General features: G+C 35.7%; 1 protein-coding gene and 1 pseudogene across 1 annotated transcript; both read left to right on the forward strand.

Moving 5' to 3' along the window:
- Positions 1 to 23,028, forward strand: part of LOC137246035 (T-complex protein 1 subunit eta-like) — a 67,757-nt pseudogene that overhangs the window by 42,574 nt on the left and 2,155 nt on the right.
- LOC137246714 (piggyBac transposable element-derived protein 3-like) lies at positions 6,970 to 8,274 on the forward strand. Its single transcript, XM_067777721.1, has 3 exons — positions 6,970 to 7,053; positions 7,244 to 7,419; positions 7,509 to 8,274. The coding sequence occupies exons 1-3, from the start codon at positions 7,040 to 7,042 to the stop codon at positions 7,751 to 7,753; spliced, it is 435 nt and encodes a 144-aa protein (XP_067633822.1). The 5' UTR covers positions 6,970 to 7,039; the 3' UTR covers positions 7,754 to 8,274.

Consider the following 23,028-nt stretch of genomic DNA (forward strand, 5'->3'; position numbering starts at 1 on the left):
CAGCTATAACTACAGATGCAGATGATTTTATAGCTTCTCTCATAGCCCATACGCGTGTATATGTGAGTGATACTTGCACAATTATTGCATACTTTCGGGAGTATCTCAGATATTTGCGCTGCTTCTCCGCTGCGTGTACGTACATATGTGTAGACATAATGATTGATTCGTTTATGTAGATACAAGTGACTGTCTGCTTTATTGTTGCTGTGGCTTCATTTACTTAGCATCAGACTAGTGATGTGAGTATCACTTAGTGTCACTAATATTCGCCACACTGCCCTCCACCTAAGTCTGATTGTCCCGATCAGACAATTCTCTCCATCTAAACGCTGCTATCATCTCCAAACGAACCACCCTTCTATTTCTTGGTTTCCTAATTGTTTGTATGCGGTAGATGGTATCACTGACTTCACAACTTTGTACGGACCTTCCCAACTGCAACGAATTTTGGATGGAACACCTTTCCTTCGGTGAGGGTTGTATAGCAGTACCAAATCTCCCACCAAGAAACCTTCCGAATTATAGTTCTTGTCGTACCTGCGTTTCATCCTACTACTCATTACCCTGGGCCGTTCCCTCACACTCTGTTCTTTGGCCAATGAACTACTTCGCAGAGCTTGCGCTTGACGGATTGGCTTCGCATAATCAGTATCGTTCCCACGTTTCACAACTGTAATGCGCCCTGGCTTGAAACTACCCTCGCATTCCTTCTGAGAAATTCTTTCCTTCGTTTTCAGGCGACCCTTTGGTTTTGTCAATGCCAGTGTTTCTCTCGCAGGTACTTTTGATTTCGCTTTATTTGGCCCATTCGATCCATCAACCTTTACCTTTGACTTTCGTGGCCTTTGTCGAGTCTTCTCCACCAGTACTCGATTACTGCTGAACCCTTTCTTCAAACTAAAATTAGGTGGTATATCCTTGTTCTTATAGCACAAAAAATCCTTCTTTGCATGTCTATCCTGATGTCATGTTCAACTAAGAAGTCCACTCCAAATATGACTTCATCAACGATCTCTGCCACAACGAATTTGTGTAGAACCATTACCTTCCCAATTAAGACTTCACAGATCACTTCTCCCCGGACTTGGTTATACTCGCCAGTGACCGTACGCAACCTTGCTCCAGGTAATGGCTTTACTCTCCTGTTGACTAAATCAGATCGGATTAAGGAGTGACATGCACCCGTATCTACAGTCAGTACACGCTTCTTGCCATCCATCTTTCCTTTGACGGCAAGACTGCTCGATTTTCTTCCAATTTGCGAGATATATATCACAGGACATTCAACAGCTGGAGCTAGCTCTCGATCTTTACATCTGGCACGCTCTTGCTCATCTCCTCCAGCTTTGCGTTTACGGCCACCCAAGTTGGAACTACCAGGACCAAGATCGCAATGTGACCGGGCTTCCCGCATTTGATAACTCTTTCACTCCGCTTTTGCGATCCTTTCAGCGCCTCCAATATTGCGTCTACCCACTCTGGCCTTTCTACTTCCACACAGCGTGCTTTGAAAACTGGCTTATACAGAAGCGAAGCTGTTTCCTGAATCAGAGCAGGTGATACCGTTTCTGTGAATGTATATTTTGGGTTTGCGTATGTTGCTCGCTTCGTTTTCACGCCCCGTATGCCATTTATAAACCTCTGGATTTTTACCCTTTCGGTGTATTCCACGGGTGCGTCCGAATTCGCTAAATGAGCCAACCTTTCAACATCCAAAGCAAATCTTGCAGTCTCATTAGCTTTTTGGTAACGGTTTTGCAATTCTATTTGATATATCTGTTTCCTGTGTTCGCTTCCGTATCGCCGTTCTACAGCAGCCATCAATGCTTCAAACTGTTACGTTCGTAGTTTGGGATGGTCTGTAATATCTCAGCAGCTGGTCCTTTTAAAGCCACGAACAATGCAGCAACTTTATCTTCAGCATTCCAGTTGTTCACTGCTGCGGTCTTCTCAAATTGTAACTTAAACACCTGGAAAGGAACAGAACCGTCAAAGGATGGTGTTTTTACCTTTGGATTACTCGTTGAAACTGCTGGGCGATTTAGTTGCAACTGCTCGATACGTCCTCCCAAAGCACCCACCTCGGCCTCGATTTTTTTCTCAAACTGTACAATTTTTGTATCCTGGGCCTCCAGCTTCGATGATACCCTTATCTCCTGTGCCACCAGCTGCGATGATATGCGGGCCTCCTGTGCTTTCAACTGCTCAGTCAACTGAGATGTCATATATGTTTTCTGTTCTTCCAGTTGAGTTTCCATCCTGGATGTAATCTGTGTCGACATTTGTGAAATACGCGTTTCTTGTGCTTCAATCTTTGATATTATGCGTGTCTCCTGTGATTCTAGTTGAGATGCCAGTTGAGATATTATATCTGTATTTTGCGATTTCAGTTGGGATGACATTTGTGACGACATTTGTTTCAACACTGCTAGTATCTCGTTAGTGTCACCACTTTAGTCGCTCCTCCATTTTAGTCGCTGGCTCTTCCACATCAGGATAAAAGACATACTCATCTACATTAATTCCTTACAACTGCAATACCTCTCGTAGCCGTGCTTGAAGTCCGATCTTATTGCCGGTTGTATTCAATCCACGGGCTTCCAACCCCTTTTTCAGTCGCTGGATCCTTAATTCACTTAACTTCGCCATGTCCTTGTTGTGCTTGCAATTCTGGAATTTATTCAACAATTCCTCTTCTGACACCAATTGTAACGAATTTAGTGCAATTCCGCTTATTTGCAACTTTCTGCTAACGTTCGAATCACTAAACTGTTGAATAAATAACTCCAATTTTCGATAATGCAAAATGGTCTTTATTAGACTACTTTCAAAATAACACTTCTATTGCTCGACAGATAGCGTGCTTAAGTCGAACTGATATTCGTGCCTCTACTGTTGTTGCTTTTATACTCTGTGCTGTGTCGCTCGCATACTTCTAGGCGTTTCTATTTCTAGAATCTACTACTTATTTATCAGCTATAAACTTATCAGCTATAACCACAGATGCAGATGATTTTATAGCTTCCCTCATAGCCCATACGCGTGTATATGTGAGTGATACTTGCAAAATTATTGCATACTTTCGGGAGTATCTCAGATATTTGCATGTGGTTGTGCGTTGCTTCTCCGCTGCGTGTACGTACATATGTGTAGACATAATGGTTGATTCGTTTATGTAGATACAAGTGACTGTCTGCTTTATTGTTGTTGTGGCTTCATTTACTTAGCATCAGACTAGCGATGTGAGTATCACTTAGTTTCACTAATATTCGTCACAGTATGTAACTTTCAAAGGATTTGAAAACACACGTCGCATTCTCTTAACAATAAATTGACGGCAGATGAAACAGAACATGCAATTATAAACTGAACAGTATCCGGCGAGCCTTGCAGATATTATGAAGGAACAAGGTGCATGTACTATTATTTATACTTAGATCAAGTAAAAATTCAAGCCTACCTAGACAAAAAGGCTCCCTAGTTCTACAAAGAAAGCACTACCTGCCTTAAAAATATGATCTTGCTTGAAATGTACCTGGGTTTGAGAAAACACAAAAACAGTTTTTTGTATCTAATAACCCTTCGAAAATCTACCTGCTAACTAACTGATACACGAATACTAACACATATGTACCAGTAGGGCACTTAAGTATTAAATGGATATATTTACTTGAATGCTTATAACTTTTGTATTAGTCCATTGATTTTGTTGAATGAAAGCTTATTTTTTGTCATAAAACAGAGCTTAGAGAGAAAAAAATAAAAAGTTTTCGAGATCCTTCCTCGCAAAATACAATTTTTTTATATTTTTACAAAAAAATTGAAAAAATCCGTAATGATTGTTCGTTATCTTTTAATCTGCAGGGCCTAGCAAAAAGTGTTGTATGCACAGTTTATAGCAAATTTTATAACCTTTTAAAAGCTTCAAACCTTTTCGGAATTGCTCAATTCGTTCTTGAAATATATATGATTAATTTTTTATTTTTTGTTTTTTTGAATAAACGGTTATTCGTAAATATCTCAAAAACGTTACCATAGAATTAAAACAAAACTTGATTTTCGGAATCAGGGGGTGATTTTACATAGGAATTTCATAATGGCGTATCTGATGCATTTTGGCTGTAAACCAGTGTTATCAAGAAAACATTTACTTAATGTTGCTTAGTTTGAATCTGGATACAACAGATTGTAGCAGAAGCTTGCAAATAAATAAGAAATGTTTTCTATAATGAAGAAACCCGTTTCTTGGTTTTTTTGCATCGCCTACCAAGTTTCTTGGCCTCTCATTGGCTAATAAGATAAACGAAACCAGACATAATAACGGGATCTTTTAAAAATAAAATATTATTGGCACCACAAGCACACAAAAATATTCAGTTAGTGGTTGCATTTTAAAGTGAAAAGACGTTTTTCATACCAGTGAGTAAATAATAAAACAAGAGAAGTAATGGCGGATATTTTGTTGAAAACACTTAGCGAGTAATTGGACATGTTATTTGGGCATCTAAATTGTAAGTAAATATATTTAAAACAAAGCCTACACATAAAATGCATAAATGTAAATAGTTTTAGCAAGTTATTTCAAGAAACAAATATTTTATGCACTGCTAAAAGAATTTTCCATTTCGTTTGTGTTTCAAGTTTTGGAAAATATTTATAAGCAAGTAAGCACTTTGAGTTCTAAAACTTACATTTATGCTTTTTTATACTAATCGCCATGCACATATTCCAATAATTCAATGTTTTTAAAAAGCTTTTGGAATTGGTGATCAAGAAAAGCTGTTATATTTGACATTGAGAAAATCTTTAGAGACGACTTTAGCACAAAATTTAAATTTCAATCGAAATTGAAACAGTTGCAGAAACAAAACGTAATATTTGGAAGCATGGTGACTTTATAGCAAATTGTTTTCACTTAACATTTAAGGATTTGGAAAGTTATTTATGTTCCAAGACCAGAGAATGAGATATGGAAATATGTCTGCTCACTTGAAGAAATGGTACGTCTGATTTTATCAAATAAATTCACTTTTGAAAACATAAGAAAATTCGAAGACGTAATAAAGTTGCATCATACTCAATAGGGGGACTCATGTAACCGTATAAATGCCTTATAAAGTGTGTAAACGTATAAATTTATCTAGTTTACGCACGAGCTGTCAAATTTTGTATGAAAAATCATTTACACAATTTGTATAAATTTACGCGCACATTTCATTGTGTAAACGCGGTAAACTCAAAGGAATGCAACCTTGCAGACATTACAGCAGGCATTTTCATCAAAAATCTCCAACATCAGCAAGTAAAGGCGTTTTAGTTTTGATTTTTCACTTAATCTTTGTATTTTTTAATTTGTATAACAATCAAAAAAAATTTTTTCGAAATAATACAGCTGTAAAACAATCAAGTTTATCAAGAGTATTACTAGGTGCGTTCATATAACCGCGTGTGTAAATGGATATAATTTTACACCTTATAAGTTTATATGCTATCATGAGTCCCCCTAATATATTAATGTATTCCATGATTCTTTAAAACCGCAACACCATTTATTGTTGCATTATCCCTTGATTGTTAGAAAATGTGGTCAATTGAAAAATCTATGGTGTATGCGGTTTGAATCCAAAAATAAAAAAATTGTTAACTCATGTAACTTGTTCGAGAATAAATTTATTGTATTTTCTAGGAAAAAAATTTTGCTTTATATTCACAAATATTATTTTAAACTATACTTCTGAACCTAGATCAACATTTAATTTGTCAAAAAATTTAAAAAAATTGTCCTACAATTTCGATGAAATGTTTGATGAAATGATTGTAATATGTCCTGAGCATGGTGACAGTATTATATTTAAAAACACTTTGTATAAACTAAATGATAATTTGTACTTCGGAGATAATCTTTATAACATATCCGATATTGTTAGAATAAGTGGCAGTGTATACTTTATACTAGAGACAATCGAAATATCTACTAGGGATGACCATTATATGTGCTATTATATAAACAAACATACTACCTTGTTTAGAAAAATAAATATTGAAATATTAAAATGTAAGCCCCTACAAAAATTTCGTTTACAAAATGGTAAATCGGCATTCAAACTTCATATTTTGTGAAATAGGTAAAATGATTCATTAAATTTACTCAAGTAAACATAAATTTTTAAGCATTTCTGTACATATGTTCATGTAACTCATATTACTTTAAACACGAATTCACTTGTAAACTAAAAAATGTCAATAAAATCTGTACCAGCCAAATTGGGTATAAATATATTTCTGTGTTTTATTAGGAAAAGGGTTTACTGGGTTTAGGAAAAATTTTGCTTGGTTATTTCCGTCAACATTAAGGAAATATTTACTAAATTTTAGGTGAAAAAGTTTTCTTAATTCAAGAAAGGTCTTTCTTAGTAATTGATATTTTAGTAAGCAAAAAATGTTTCAACTTGAGTATACATTTTCTTATTTTTGCAGCTTACGCAAGAAAATATGTACTTCACTTAAGGAAAAAATTCTTAACTATTTAAGTGGTTATCAAGACGGAAATAAGTAAATATTTTCTTGTTAATTGAAAAATTCAAAAATTCCATTTTTCTTAATAACAAGAAATTATTTTCCAAGTTGAAAACATGCCTAATTTTACTTGTTTCTGCTTTGGTTTAAGTAACAAATTCTCTCCGTGTACTCCCCAGGGAAACGCGTGTCACTCTAGCTCAACTTCGAGCTGGATACTGTAACAGGTTAAACTCTTACCTATCAAGAATCAACCCCGACATACAAAATGTATGCACCGCTTGTAATGTGTCCCCACATGACACCAACCATTACAGCGACCGATCGTTAAAAAGATCAAAAAATTCTTCGAAGTTACCTTCAGCATAATACCAGTAACGCTCATATATTTATTGTTTATTGTTTACAGATCGTCGAAGTGATTGTTTAGAATTGTTTCGGTGCATACAAATTTAATTTGAGATTTTTATTTCGTAAATCATATACATTTTAATTCAGATTGGTGGAATTGAAGTTTACTATGGATACGAAGCGGTAAGTTTTTGTTAAATTTCTTGTAGTAGAAATGTATTTTGTGCACATAATTTATAAATTCATAACCCGCCTAACAAACCAGTGAAGCAAAGTTTGATGTTTTATACATTTTTTTTTTAATAAAATTATGTTAAACTTCTTGATCGTTAAAAAGATCGGTAGTAATATGGGGATGTATTTTTACTTCAAGCTCAAGGCACAGTAAACCTTTGTCGCTCAATGAAATCATTGATGAATTGGAGAAATTAGATGATGATAGTCCATTTCCAAGAAATGTAACCATCTTTCCACCGGACAACGCCAATTTTGAACTTACCGATGAAGATTCCGGTGATGAGGAGATAGTAACATTGAGCAATCTTCCAGGTTTGATATAGATATTATATAAATGTTTGAGAGTTTATTGTGTGAAATATTATTTTATATACCTAACATCGTTATTTTTATGTATGTAGGTACTCAACTAAGAGCTCCGGCAGAGATTGAATGCATGTCCTCTGACAGTGATGATGACGATGTACCTTTGTCTTTTTTGGCTAAAAGGGGTCGAATAACCGAGGAACACATAGCTGAACAACGTGAATCAGAGCTTCCTCCACCCAATTTAACTACAACAGCCATTCCTTTCGTTGGTCCAAAAGTATCCAACAAAGATAAATATACTTGGAGAAATCGCCACAATCCCTGCGGCCAACTATAATGGGGAGAAATTCAGGGGGCACGATACCCTCAAAGTCCATTATATTATTTTGATTGTATGTTTGGCGATGGCGTAATAGATCTTTTGGTTACATACACATATAACTTCTTCACGAATTAGGTGAAAGAGGACTCAAAGCCATAGGAACAATTCGCGAAGACCGTACAAAAAACTGTCCTTTACCGTGCAATAAAGATTTCAAGAAAACAGAAAGGGGCACATTCAAGTACAAGTCAAGTCAACATGGAGATATTTTGGTTTGTAAGTGGAATGACAATAGTGTGGTGACTGTGGCATCAAATTCAGAAACAATAGAACCTTTACATAAAGCTTGGACAAGGCCACACACAATGCATGGCAACTTTACAAAAGTAATGGAGGAGAGTACGATCATCTCTTATTCCGGAGAACTGTCGCCAGAGGTATCTTGGAAACACATAAAAAGAGTGAAAAACGCGGTCCCTGCCCCACTCCTAGAACTTATAGGGAAACTTCACGTTACGATAAGATTGATCATTTAATACAGTACAATGACTCAGCTTCGATGTTGGATTTGCAAAAAAAATACAAACTTTACTTGCCAAAAGTGTAAAATTCATTTGCACCCTATATCATGTTTTGTAGCATACCATACTCCTATATAGATAAACTGGGTACTAACTTTTTCTTGAAATAAATTAAAAATAAAGTGAATTGAAATGAAAATGAAATAAAATAAACCATTTTCAGTAAAAAAAGTTGTTTCTTTGGTTGTAATAGGGTAAGATCGACTAACTTGTACTTATATGGGCAGGTACCTACCTGCTTATTACTACTGATCGTTATAAAGATCATCATTTTCCAAGCTTTTCAGAAAACTCAGATTTTTTTTACTATTTTTCCTTGTTTACTAGATGCATTATGGTAATAATATTAAAAAATCACGTTGTAACTAGACAAAAAATAGCTTTAGTAAGAACCGGGTTAATTGTAATGTGGAACCAACGCCTCTAACACCCCTCTCATTATGGCCCGCCCTGTTGAAACTGCAAGTTTCCTTGGACTCCCGTTAGAGGATATTGACAATTTGTGATCGGTCGCACCTATTGAATGGGGCAAAGCACTGCTACAACAACAACAATAACTAACAGAATAATTATTTCGTAAAAAAATTTTTTAAACAACTCACACATCGCGAAATGCTTAAGGAGATAAAATATGATCATGCGCATCTGTGCACACATGCATATAATTTATCAATTCACGCTTAAAAAACTCATGAAACTTTCATGGATATAACTGGTGATATGACGAAAGTGTTCTTGCAGGCGATATCAGCTGTTCGAAATGTTGCTTTGCTCATTGCATTTCCAATGCAAATTTTGTAATGCTTGACAGGTGCATAGTGTACCTATATAAGTGTGTCAGATAAGCGATAAACGTCAAAACTACAAACAGCCTCGCTCACCTGATGCAGATCTCAGGTCTAGAGTTGCATTTTTGGTCCGCAAGAGTACTTCAAGCTGAGTTGCATTTGATAGTTAAATAAAACTTTGTAGTATTTACAGATGAAATAGTTGCATATATTTCCGCGGAAATAAGAATACTAGAAGATTTGTAGCCTGCAACAATGCGGAAACATACGGAAAGCAAAATTTATTTAAATTAGAGTCAAAATATAAAGCGCCACACGTGTAAAATGGAAAAATTTCACTTCTAAGGCTGTTTACACCAGGGATGCACCTTAATGTTAAGCTAATCGTTTATCAAAAAATTTCCACCGTTTCCGTTGAAACACTTCGAAATATTATCGATAAAGGAATTATCAAGATAAATTGTATCTCGTTTTTAACCGAAGCGAAAAGCTTTCGTCAACGTGAAAAACGTTAACAAAAACGTGATACTTTATGTTAGAATTGTGCTGGCAATGCTATAGCCATGGTGAAGCCGTAGGGTGGTAATGGCGAGCGGACATACACACAAACTCCATGCAATTTGTTTGTGTAATTCGTTGGTGGTAATGTCAAAAATACTCTGAGAAATGTTCGTACTGTCAAAATTCATGAGAAAAGTTGCAATCAGCTTAGCTAATGCTTTCACCTTTAATGACTCCGCCATCAATCAGCTTTGCCAGCATAGTTTGAAATTAATAATCAACATAAACGATTTGATTTCGTTTTGATATGGCAGAAATTAATTATAGCAGAATTAATTAATTTGACGTTCTTAACGTTAATAAACGAAACGAAATGACCCTGTTTCGTTTATTAACGTTAATTATCGTAACGAAATGATATCGGTTCGTTGGTTAAGCAAGCCTGGTTTACGCAAATGCATAAGGGTTGTCAAAGCGTAGGCACGCAACCAAAGCATTTATGTAAATTTTTCGATACTTCGCCCGACAGATGAATTAATGAATGCAACACAACCAAAGAGTCTGTGTAAATCCGCCTTAATTTGTGTAGCTGTAAAAGTATCCTGCAAATAAAATGGTGCTGTAAGTGCAAACAAATCAAACTCCTATATGACACTACTTTATTTTCTATGTATTTTTCTTTTTCTCGAGGGAGCCAATAAGGTTTCAGTGCTGGTGAGTGTGAACTATATTTAAAAAAACTAACGAAATACAAGAAAAATACAACGTAGTTAATTAAAAACAAACAAGCCAGTTTGTATTTCGATAGGGTTTTTTGACATTAGGCTGTTTTTTCTTTATTTTTTCTGACAAATGAAAATTTTGTTTTTAGTTTCAAAATATTGTGCATAAAAACACAACTAAATTCAAAGCGTAAATTGTGTGTGCAAATGAGTTTTCAATAAGTGTACATTTTTCAGTTTCTCATAGTTAAGGAATTGACCTCCAGATTCTTGTGTTACACAAATATAGTGAACTTGGGTACAGAAATTCAAATTAAAAAGTTTTTCACAATAATTTGAAGAACTCTACGTTTTCTCTGCTTCTTACACTTAAAGGAGTAACCCTGGGTAATAAATTAAACTTTTAATGACAATCAATAACTCTGAACTGAACACTTTTCGCCATGATATAAAATTAAAATGCTGTGGACCAGGAGCAACACTTTTGTGACTACATAAACCCTGTTTCAATCGTTTACATCTCTGCACATAACCCTAATTGACCGTTTTCAACCGAAACAACAATGGCAACCCAGATTTTCCCGTTATGCTCACTTAAGCGAGTGCCTGTCAGAAAGAAGTCAACACACTTGTACTTGTACACTATGGACAGGTGCATATGCGTGTACTTTGTTTTTGTATTATAATGGTTTGCAATTGAAATATGCTTTGCAACGATGCAAGACCAAGTGCACCTGATCGTGAACTATAGGATAAGGATAGGTCAAATACATAAAATCCTGAACTCCCTAACTTAGGGTATATAAGTGTACTTTTTGGTACTTTCCGTAATTTCTGCCCCATTTTAACAGATAGAAGCTTCGAATTTCAAACAATGCTTATATATATTACAAAAAATGTTGTCTACAAAAATCATACAGACCAATTCTAAATATTCTCGCGGATTTTTTTATTCCCGCGGAAAAATTCCTCCAATTCTGTTCTCCTAGGGAGAACAATAATTGGGGAATAGGAGTTTTGAATTTTCGAAGTCAGCTGTTTTGTCAATTGAAATTTCGTTGCACATTTCTTATTTTGTTTAAAAAATTGAAAAGTTTAATTACTGTTGCAAATTTGTTGCAAATTAAGAAATAAAATATAAACAATGCACAGTATTTATTGCATTTCATGTGGTATTCACTGAAATGAGTAATGAATTGGTGCCACAGCAACATAAACAGCGGAACATAATACGCCAATTATACGGCTCAAGTATCCTTGTGCCAATTACCAATTTGCACAAGGATTTGCCCGGTGTGTGCACTGGTTGCGCTATTTGCGCAGAGAACTGCGCTAAAATCAAATCGATTTTGATATTAACGCATGTCTGCAAATATTGCACATGCTTTTTTCTTCGTGTGTGGTGAATCTTACACAGTTTACCCGTGGTTCCTGATAATATAAGATCAGTAATTATTGCTTAAAAATGTTAATATCGAAGGCGCAAGGACTATCTCTAGCTTGTAACAGGAATTCACATAAATTCAATAATAAATAATAATTTTTTATACAATTAGAACACATGTTTCATTTGTTGCGCTAGTTGAAAAATGAATATTGCGCAGTGCTGCAATGAGTTGAGCTGGGCTTGCAATTAAAATATATATTTTATAAATACAATGGAAAATAAACGCTTCTGTGCGCGTGAATTACCAGCACTGTGGAAAATAGTGATTTTTTATACAATTAGTGCCTTTTTTATACAATTAAAATACATGTTTCATTTGTTGCGCTACTTTAAAAATTAATATTGCGCAGTGTTTTTGAGCCGTGTATGTCAAAATTTTCATTTGCACAAATTTCGTCGTTTTATATTTGCGCATGGTTTTTGTGTCATGTATGGGCCGTATAAGAAGAAGACGGCCGCATAACACAAATCTGCCGGAGTTGCCTGATTTCATTCAGCAAAGCAGTTTTCTGGCGGCCAAGTTGAGTTGAATTCGTCCTTCGTCATATGCCAAACTCTATTTAAGACTTCTTAAAAATCCTTGCGCAATTTCTGGATGGCTGCATCAAATATACGAAGAGCTCTTCCGTTGCTTATGATATACTTTTCGACTTAAAATAAAGAATATTGTGGTTGTAGTTGTTGTTGTATTAACAGTGAGAATATTGTGGTAGAATGTACATACATATTTTAGCACAAATTTGTACAAATAAGTGTTCTTTCTTAAAAGAACTAATTTCCTTTAACTATTTTGATGCATTCCCTTTAATTTAACTAGTGAAAAAACTCCTATGAAATGGCAGAGAAATCTCCCTCTCGCTCACATTCATAATACCTACTTTTCTCCCATAACCGGTTTCCGCTTTTTCGACCATTGTTCAGAATAGGAGGAAAGGGAGAAGTGAAAAAACTCACAAGGAATTTTTATTTAGAATACGAGGAATGGGAGAAGGGAAAAAACTACCACGGAATTTTGGTTTAGAATTGGGCTGATAATCTCTATGAGATCTGTCATATGTATAACTTATATCACATGTTTGCAACGCATCAACAAAAATGAGGTTGCTTATTTGCCATGACGTAGCAAATGCAAAGCCGTATATAATTTTTTGGAGAATGCAATGCTAAATATCTATTGTTTTTAGAATGCAATCCACAAAGCATGTTTTTTGATCCAAATTGTGTGGTATATTTACAGGCGCGCATCAACAGAGTCTAGTTACATTGGATTTTTAGCAGCGCTTTGTCTACTACTTACTTACTTAATAGGCGCTTATTTTTTATATGTTGTAGAATTGTTACTGTTTTCGACTTACTTCTAGTTTAGTATGGGTCTCCTCTGCATGCTTTGGCCGCTTCGCTAGTGTTGATTCTTCCAACTGATTCCACTGTTTGTTCTGAATTTTGTGATTTACGGCTTGAAAAATGATGTTATGACAGGTGCCATGTCTATGCTGATTACGCAATACGGTTTTAAGTTGTAAACATTAAACAACGAATCAATCGTTCGCGAACACTATGGGTCTGACATTTTTTGGTAATACTATACGACAGCATGACACTCTTAATTCACGTCCAAAAATCGGAAATACAATTTTTTGCTTCTGTCAAAAGATATTTCCAAAAAACCGAAAAATGGCCCCGGAGCGCTCCGAACCCGGGGGTGGCATCCATAGTATTTTTGCGCAGAACACCTTTCTGCATTTGCGGCTTTCGGCCGCACTTATAAAATATTACCCTGGGTTGGATTATGTGCGTCTCTTGCATATTTCGGGAATTTGGAAAAGGATACAGCTGAGATAATCACTTTATGGTTCATACAACGGTCATTACTGATAGAGGTGAAATCTCGTAGTTAAAGTTAGTTGCAGCTTTTTTAATATATACTCCATAGGAAATTACATCTAAAAGCTGTAACTAACTTTAAGTACCGTTTACAGCTCAACTCTGTTTCAGTTGAAATTTTGCAATTTAGTATTACAGATTGCAACTCAAAAAAAATGTCGGTTGAAGTTGTCTAGTCTAACAATTCTTTGTGGCATTGCCGTTTACAACCTTATGTTGGTGTAATTGTCAAAGACATCAAAATCTGACAACTGATTACTATCAATTGTCTCATCAATTTTGCAGTTGTTTGGAAAAAAGGTAACGTTTTACAAGACGGTTCACCACCTAATTTTTAACAAACATTTTCAAAGCTCGTATCAAAAGACACGATTCGACCTCCGTTTATAGAACCCGAAAGCAAAAATTTAAAATTTCATTTCTGTCATATCATTTCGGTTCAAATTTTCATGTGGTTGTTGTATTTTGCCAGATTTTTTGTACACATTAATGCAGAAAGGTGTTGGACCCACCCAAGGTTATTTTTACAAATCGCGGCCGCAAGCCGCCAACGCAAAATGGTGTTCTGTGCAAAAAAACTATGGATCGGGCCTCATATTTCGGATCCTCTCGGAGCCATTTTATGGGTTTTTGTAAATATCTTTCGATAGATATAAAAATTTTAATTTCCGCTTTGGGATTCTTAATACGGATTTCGAAACGTGTCTTTTGATACCACCTTAGATACTTTTTGAAAAAACTTTCTTGTAAAACGTTGCCGGAAAAAAATAAAAAAAAATGGAAAGCGAGTAATTAAACCTTTTTTAAATTAATTTAAACAAACTTTATAATAAGCAATTTTGTACACATTTATAGAAAAAAACAAGTTTATATTTAAGAATTCATGAGCTTAACACCGGCTTATAATAATTGAATTTCAATTATTATGTTTTCTAAGAGAAACTGAAAAGAAAGAAACATTTACTGGTATATTGCGATGGACCCATTTCGAAAACCGCCAACGTAATCATCATCAGGCAATTTTGTAATGTTATCAAAGGTTTCACCGGGATTAGAACCGTGAATCACATGGTGAAACTGCAGTAGCCTTTAACCACTAGGCCATCCTGCTGGTATTTGTTTTCATGCTTAATTCAGTTTTTCTCATTTCTACACTAACAACACAATTGAGACATTTTGTCTCTATATTGATTTGTGTGCCATGTAGATTTGTTTTTGTGAAGTTCTTCTTCGTTGCGAATGAGAAGCTTTGTAAACTCGGGCTCAGTTGTACATATTTATGTATGTTTGTTTAATGGTGTGTTCAGTTTATACTTATATTTAAGAATTCATGAGCTTAACACCGGCTTATAATAATTGAATTTCAATTATTATGTTTTCTAAGAGCAACTGAAAAGAAAGAATTAAGCATGAAAACAAATACCAGCAGGATGGCCTAGTGGTTAAAGGCTACTGCAGTTTCACCATGTGATTCACGGTTCGAATCCCGGTGAAACCTTTGATAACATTAAAAAATTGCCTGATGATGATTACGTTGGCGGTTTTAGAAATGGGTACATCGCAATATGCCAGTAAATGTTTCCTTCTTTTCATTTTCATTTAGAAAACATAATAATTGAAATTCAATTATTATAAGCCGGTGTTAAGCTCATGAATTCTTAAATATAAGCATAAACTGAACACACCATTAAACAAACATACATAAATATGTACAACTGGGCCCGAGTTTACAAAGCTTCTCATTCGCAACGAAGAACTTTACAAAAACAAATCTACATGGCACACAAATCAATATAGAGACAAAATGTCTTTTAATTGTGTTGTTGGTGTAGAAATGAGAAAAACTGAATTAAGCATGAAAACAAATACCAGCAGGATGGCCTAGTGGTTAAAGGCTACTGCAGTTTCACCATGTGATTCACGGTTCGAATCCCGGTGAAACCTTTGATAACATTACAAAATTGCCTGATGATGATTACGTTGGCTGTTTTCGAAATGGGTCCATCGCAATATGCCAGTAAATGTTTCTTTCTTTTCAGTTTCTCTTAGAAAACATAATAATTGAAATTCAATTATTATAAGCCGGTGTTAAGCTCATGAATTCTTAAATATAAGTATAAACTGAACACACTGTTAAATCACGAGCTGATTTATATTTTAAATTCAATGATTGCAATTTATTCACAAACTTTGGCCTTAGTCTAACAAAATTAATTTAAAGTTACGTATTCACTTTCAGTAGTTTATCAAATTGTTCAATTATTTACAAAATTAAATTGCTATGTAATTCTTTAAAGCAATTCCAAATGGAACTTTAATTTACGCAAAATAAAGGGATTTAATAGAATTATGTTGAATACTTATGTATGTTGATTGTAGTTGTTGTTGAGTAGGATCCCGTGTCGTTACGGGAGATGCTCCGTCTTGTGGATTGGTGATGAAAAAAGAGAGGGAAGTGGCAAAGCGCCCAGCGCTTATATAACCTTTTGGACATTGGAAGCCCGTTCCAATGAGTTGTCAAATAGTGACGAGTGCATGCAGGGATGCATTATGCACATATGTGTGACTGATGTGGGGAAAACTGCGGGAACGTGAGTCACCACAGTACTCGTAGACTCTTCACATGAGCGTGAGTCATAGAAGAGTGGTTTAAGTGGAGAAACTCACTTAAACACACACCATTAAACAAACATACATAAATATGTACAACTGAGCACGAGTTTATAAAGCTTCTCATTCGCAACGAAGAAGAACTTTACAAAAACAAATCTACATGGCACACAAATCAATATAGAGACAAAATGTCTCAATTGTGTTGTTAGTGTAGAAATGAGAAAAACTGAATTAAGCATGAAAACAAATACCAGCAGGATGGCCTAGTGGTTAAAGGCTACTGCAGTTTCACCATGTGATTCACGGTTCGAATCCCGGTGAAACCTTTGATAACATTACAAAATTGCCTGATGATGATTACGTTGGCGGTTTTCGAAATGGGTCCATCGGAATATGCCAGTAAATGTTTCTTTCGTTTCAGTTTCTCTTAGAAAACATAATAATTGAAATTCAATTGTTATAAGCCGGTGTTAAGCTCATGAATTCTTAAATATAAGTATAAACTGAACACACCATTAAACAAACATACATAAAAACAAATTTACATTGAACAACTTTTTGATCTTCTGGAGCGACATCCCGAAGTTGGACGAGGCAAGGCGCAGTTCGGATGCAGCCAAAATAGGTGAAATTATGCGAACGTGAGTCCCATCGATACTACCCACTACTCCTGGGAATCCTGTTTTAGAGTAAAATGCGGTTTTTGTAGCACTTTGCTCTGGAGTCATTTGGGTTTTAATCCACTTCGCACAAACATAATCCTCAATATCTAAAACCTCTTAACCACTAAAATTTGATAGCTGCCGTCAGCAAGGAGTGTAGTTTTATAATAGGGGTACAGCCGTCCGTCGAGCAATATTCTTCGTTACTTAACCGAAAATAACTTATAAATCTGCAAAATAACTTCATTAGAAGCTCATTATTTGTCACTTAAACGTTTTCTTAGTTCCAAGGGATTGGAGTGATCATGAGAATTTTTTCCGTTTTCGTCGTTATAAAATAAGTCTAATATTATTTAATTGATGTCCCTTTTGCTATTAATAAAAATATCACTTTTACAAATGCTTGAATTTCCGCCACAAATCGATCAGCTGTTAATTTATCTGTCTAGTCGTCATTTTTTTAGGTTGGCAACATCAATTCAACTTCAACTGAAATAAGTTGTAATTTGTAATACCAAACAGGAGTTGAGTTGCTTTAATTACATACATTCTTGTAGGTTACACATGCGCCGTGGTCATGGAGAGAATGTGGAACCGGAGTGTTTCAAGTAGAAGCATGACGGTAATTTGGTATGAAAAAGTCATAATTTGTTTCTGTCATCACGCATCATGTCGAAATCACTTCTAGTGACTCGAGTTTGATATAAAATACGTTGAAGCTTTTTCAAAAGGCGGATATTTCGTCGGGGCGGGGGTTGTCCAAACCAACTGGACCCCCACCCGATTCGTACCATTCTTACAGGTGGTAACTCAATTCGATGCCGGTTTAAATCTAGTGGTAGAAACTGCTTGATAATGCCACTGTTTTGAATGATTTTTACTCTATAGACACTGAACCGTTTTTAAATGAATTTAACCAGGGTAACCACATTTTTAGTTTCAAAAATATATATATCTGTGAAGCCTGATTTCCTAATGCCTTTATAAGGGGGTAATTTTTAGATCTAAAAATCCAGGTTGATTTGATTTTGACATCGCTTATTTGGGATTTGCCCAGGCACGCATATTAATCACTCTTATATAACAGAAAGAATGTGCACTGCAGTTGATGTTTCCAAAAGGGTAAAAGTTGAATCAATTTTCCGTCATGGCTTGTCAATTTTGGTATATAATCAAACCAGTTAAGAGGTGGTGCCATCTTCTATGCGTTTTTGCGCTCGAATGTTCAAAGGTGGCGCAGTACCGAAATCAGTCTCTTAAAATTGTACCGAGGTAACCTAAAACAAGTAAGGAAGGCTAAGTTCGGGTGTAACCGAACATTACATACTCAGCTGAGAGCTTTGGAGACAAAATAAGGGAAAATCACCATTTAGGAAAATGAACCTAGGGTAACCCTGGAATGTGTTTGTATGAAATGGGTATCAAATGGAAGGCATTAAAGAGTATTTTAAAAGGAAGTGGGTCATGGTTCTATAGGTGGGCGCCATTTCGAGATATCGCTATAAAGGTGGACCGGGGTGACTCTAAAATGTGTTTGTGCGATATGGGTATCAAATGAAAGGTGGTAATGAGTATTTTAAAAGGGAATGGGCCTTAGCTCTGTAGGTGGACGCCTTTTCGAGATATCGCCATAAAGGTGGACCAGGGGTGACTCTGTTGTTGTTGACTCTAGTATGTGTTTGTACGATATGGTATTAATGGGGGTTTTAAAAGGGAGTGTCCCTCAGCTGTATATGTGAAGGCGTTTTCGAGATATCGACCAAAATGTGGACAAGGGTGACCCAGAACATCATCTGTCGGGTATCACAAATTTATTTATGTATGTAATACCACGAACAGTATTCCTGCCATGATTCCAAGGGCTTTTGATTTCGCCCTGCAGAACTTTTTAATTACTTCTACTTAATATGGTAGGTGTCACAGCCATTTTACAAAGTTTTTTCTAAAGTTATATTCTGCGTCAAAAAACCAATCCAATCACCATGTTTCATCCCGTATTCGTTCGTATTTGGTATAGAATTATCGCATTTTTTTCATTTTTCGATATCGAAAAAGTGGGCGTGGTCATAGTCGGATTTCGCCCATTTTTAATACCAAGATAAAGTGAGTTCAGATAAGTACGTGAACTAAGTGTAGTAAAGATATATCGATTTTTGCTCAAGTTATCGTGTTAACGGCCGAGCGGAAGGACAGACGGTCGACTGTGTATAAAAACTGGGCGTGGCTTCAACCGATTTCGCCCATTTTCACAGAAAACAGTTATCGTCATAGAAGCTATGCCCTTACCATAAGGATTGGAAAATTTTTGTTCGACTTATGGCATTAAAAGTATTCACGTCCATTTTGAAATCTTCTTTTATTTTTGTATTTTGTTGCACAATATCATTACTGGCGTTGAATGATGACATAATTTACCCATATACTGTAAAGATATTCAATTTTTGTTATAATTTGACTTTAAAAATTTTTTTTAAAGAGTGGGCGTGTTCGTCATCCGATTTTGTTAATTATTATTTAGAACACATATAGTAACAGGAGCAACGTTCCTGCCAAATTTCATCATGATATCATCAACGACTGCCAAATTACAGCTTGCAAAACTTTTAAATTACCTTCTTTTAAAAGTGGGCGTTGCCACGCCCATTTTCCAAAATTCTACCAAGTTTCATCGCTTTATCCATCTTTGGTAATGAATTATCGCACTTTTTCGGTTTTTCGAAATTTTCGATATCGAAAAAGTGGGCGTGGTTATAGGTCGATTTCGTTCATTTTAAATAGCGATCTGAGATGAGTGCCTAGGAACTTACATACCAAATTCCATCAAGATTTATACTCAAGTTATCGTGTTTACGGACGGACGGACAGACGGACATGGCTAAATGAATTTCTTTTTTCGCAGATCATTTTGATATATAGAAGTCTATATCTATCTCGATTAGTTAATGCCTTTACAGGGTACCGTTATGCGAACAAAATTAATATACTCTGTGAGCTCTGCTCAGCTGAGTATAATTAGTTAAAACATTGGTTTTTCTGCCGAATTTTTACATTTGTATATATTTGTTTTTTAAAATGAATAAGTTTAGGGTAATCACAGTTTCCATCTGGCGTTTCCAGCGTAATAATGCTTTGACCATCTGTGTTTTGTGGTTTAATATTTTATTTAAGAAATTATTTAATTTTCGCTTATGGAAATCGCCCAATTTTACTTTTTTTCTATAACTTCTTCTTATATCCGATACATATATATAATATTCTAGACAGCATGAAACTGTGATTGCCCTAATAATTGTGGCTTATTGCAAAAAATTACACAAAACCATAGCGACCTATCCTAGTAGAAAGATCGTAACTTAAAAGTGTTGTTAACGAGGACGTGTCTCAGAAGTTTCGTCAATGAGGTCGCGAAGACATTAATAAAGTCATAACTCAGTAGACCGGTTAAAGAGGTTGAGCTAAAGAGTACTCCCCATTAGGGAGAGAAATATTTCTGTTGAATACCCAGAAACCTGGGCATTCCAACAGACATCTGATTGATGAGGCTAAACTTTAAACTCTTACCTATCGACAATCAACCCCCACATACATTCCCAAGGCAGCCGGTTCTACATATGTACCGGAGCGACTCAGGATTTTTCCCGACCAAGAGCTGTCATTTCAGTGTAACCCCATTTAATTTCTAGCGTCCTTGGTCGCACCTATTGGATGGGGCGAAGCACTGCTACAACAACAACAACATACAACCAACTATCTCTTCAATTAAAATGTGAAATCAACGGCTCTAACACCCCTCTCATTATGGTCCACCCCTGTTGAAACAACATGTTTCCCTTGACTCCCGTTAGAGGACATTGATGGCAATTTGTGATTGGTCGCACCTATTGGATGGAGCGAAAAACTGCTTCAACAACAACAGGTTGAGCTAAATAAATAAATTTTGTGACAAGAGATACAAATTTGAATTTACTGATTTACTTAATTCCTTTTCACAATTCATAAAGAACTTAAACCAGTAAACTATGCTAATGCAGACATACAAAGCTATGAATATTATAGTTTACCAATTAAAATCCTTCGCGAATTTTGAAATGGAAATATATTAAGTTAAATTCAACCTCTTCTGACAGACAATTTATTTTTTAGTCACAATCAAGGCGAATTTAGTAGAAGGTGGTGTTATCCCATCAGCAGATAGCTTCTTAGTAATAATTTCCAGTCAATGCCTTAGGTCAGCGATGTCAGTTAATCGAAATCAATTCAAAATCTCTTTCGGCTGGACATTCTTCTGCACGGCGAATTGGTCACAATCACATCCCTGACATACGACCTTATTATCAGAATGCGGGAGATATGTCCTTCATAACAAAATCTTTTGACCTATACGACCTTTCTTTTGGGATAGGGCGATACATATTTGCATAAAACATAAAATTACACTCATAAGCAATCTGCTTGATTACACAAATAGTAAACTTGATCCTGAGCATGTAACATGTTAGTTGACGGAATATAAAAACAAGAATTATTCAAATATACAATTAACTTTGTATGCCAACTGTATGTTCACATGTAGTTTTTTGGTACTTAAATGCCTAAAAGGTAACATAATAGTAGTTTTTTACACAATTGTGTACTAATACTTAATTTGCTGTGACTACCGCAAATTTGTATGCGTCTTAAGATGTTTCTTTAGATGATCACTGCGCTTAAACCCTCGGTTACAGGCCACACACAAATACGGTTTCTCCCCAGTATGTGTTCTGAGATGACGATTGAGATCATCTTGGCGTTTAAATTTTTTCGCACACAGATTGCATCGCCAAGGACGGTCATAAACATCTCCTTGCTGCTCAATCCCTGGCCAATCCAAAAGCGTCCGGTCAGCAGGTAATACATGTACGCTTGCATCAAGCGTGGTATCCTCTTGTTTTATAATAGGTATTGGTATCCCTAATTGACTCATAACAGCAGAGGAATCTGTTTTAGCGGGTGTATCTGGTTTTACGACATGATACTCACCGCTGTTTTCTGGTCTTTCCAACTTTATCTTTATAGGCCTATGGTCTAAAAGAGGCTCATATTTTTTTACAGTATCTTTCTCATCGTAAATTTTTGCTAGCGACGCCATAAAGTGCATACCATTTCCAGCATCGTATTCTTCTAGATCTCGTTGTTGTAACATATCTTGTTGATCTTCTGACAGATCGTGTTGGAGTTGTAGAAAATCTTTTTGTTTTTCTTGTTTTGTGTAGTCTTCTGGGCATTTGGTGTCCTCTAAACAAGCTTTTGTGTCGGACAAATCACATAAATTCACATAAAGCTCTTTGCTTGCATTGGTAGCGTATGATTCTTTACGTGGTTTTTTAGTACCGTCATATATATTTTGCATTTGCTTCACATGAGTGGCTAGATGTTTTGTAAGGTGATCACTGCGAGAAAACTTTTTCGTACACTGAAAAAATATAAATATTTATTTTAATATGAAGTGAATATACTCCTTGCTTTTTGAAATTTGATATAATATCTGGGATTGTTTTATCCCACTACGAGGTAATTGGTAATATGTGCTTTACTTCTACTCACAGCTGCTAATACACTAACTATACTAAATTTCGGACCCAGAATCGCGGATTCCACAGTGGAAACTAAAAATTTCGCATACGAAAAGTTATTCCCAAACAACCGAAAATTACCCCGGACTGCTCCGAAGTATTTTTTCGCAGAACACCTGTCAGCATTGGCGGCCTTCGGAAGCATTACTCTGGGTGGGTCCAACACCGGCCAAATTCTTTTGACACCTCTCCTTATAATTTTAGACTTGTATAGCAGTTCTGAGCTAAAGTCAAGGCGAATTCAGTACCGGTGGTGTTATGCCATCAGCTGATTGCTTCTTCTTGATATTTTCCATACAACTCCTTGGTACAACAATAGGCGATTTTTTGCAAGCTAGTGGAAATAAAACGCTAGGCAGGTTTCACAGAAGGCAACAACACAAAGTAAGATAGTTGAATTTAAGCGGTTTGAGATGAAATCGCTAAGCAACAGTCGACCAAAAATAGGCACTATTGTGAAAGAGCAATTGAAGTGTATGT

The sequence above is a fragment of the Eurosta solidaginis genome, chromosome 3, assembly GCF_040869045.1.
Source record: "Eurosta solidaginis isolate ZX-2024a chromosome 3, ASM4086904v1, whole genome shotgun sequence".
In the NCBI taxonomy this organism is placed as follows: domain Eukaryota; kingdom Metazoa; phylum Arthropoda; class Insecta; order Diptera; family Tephritidae; genus Eurosta; species Eurosta solidaginis.

Excerpts from the sequence above, each read along its gene's own strand:
- LOC137246714 (XM_067777721.1), top strand. Across the intron at positions 7,420-7,508 it reads AACATTGAGCAATCTTCCAG|GTACTCAACTAAGAGCTCCG; the intron begins GTTTGATATAGA and ends TTATGTATGTAG.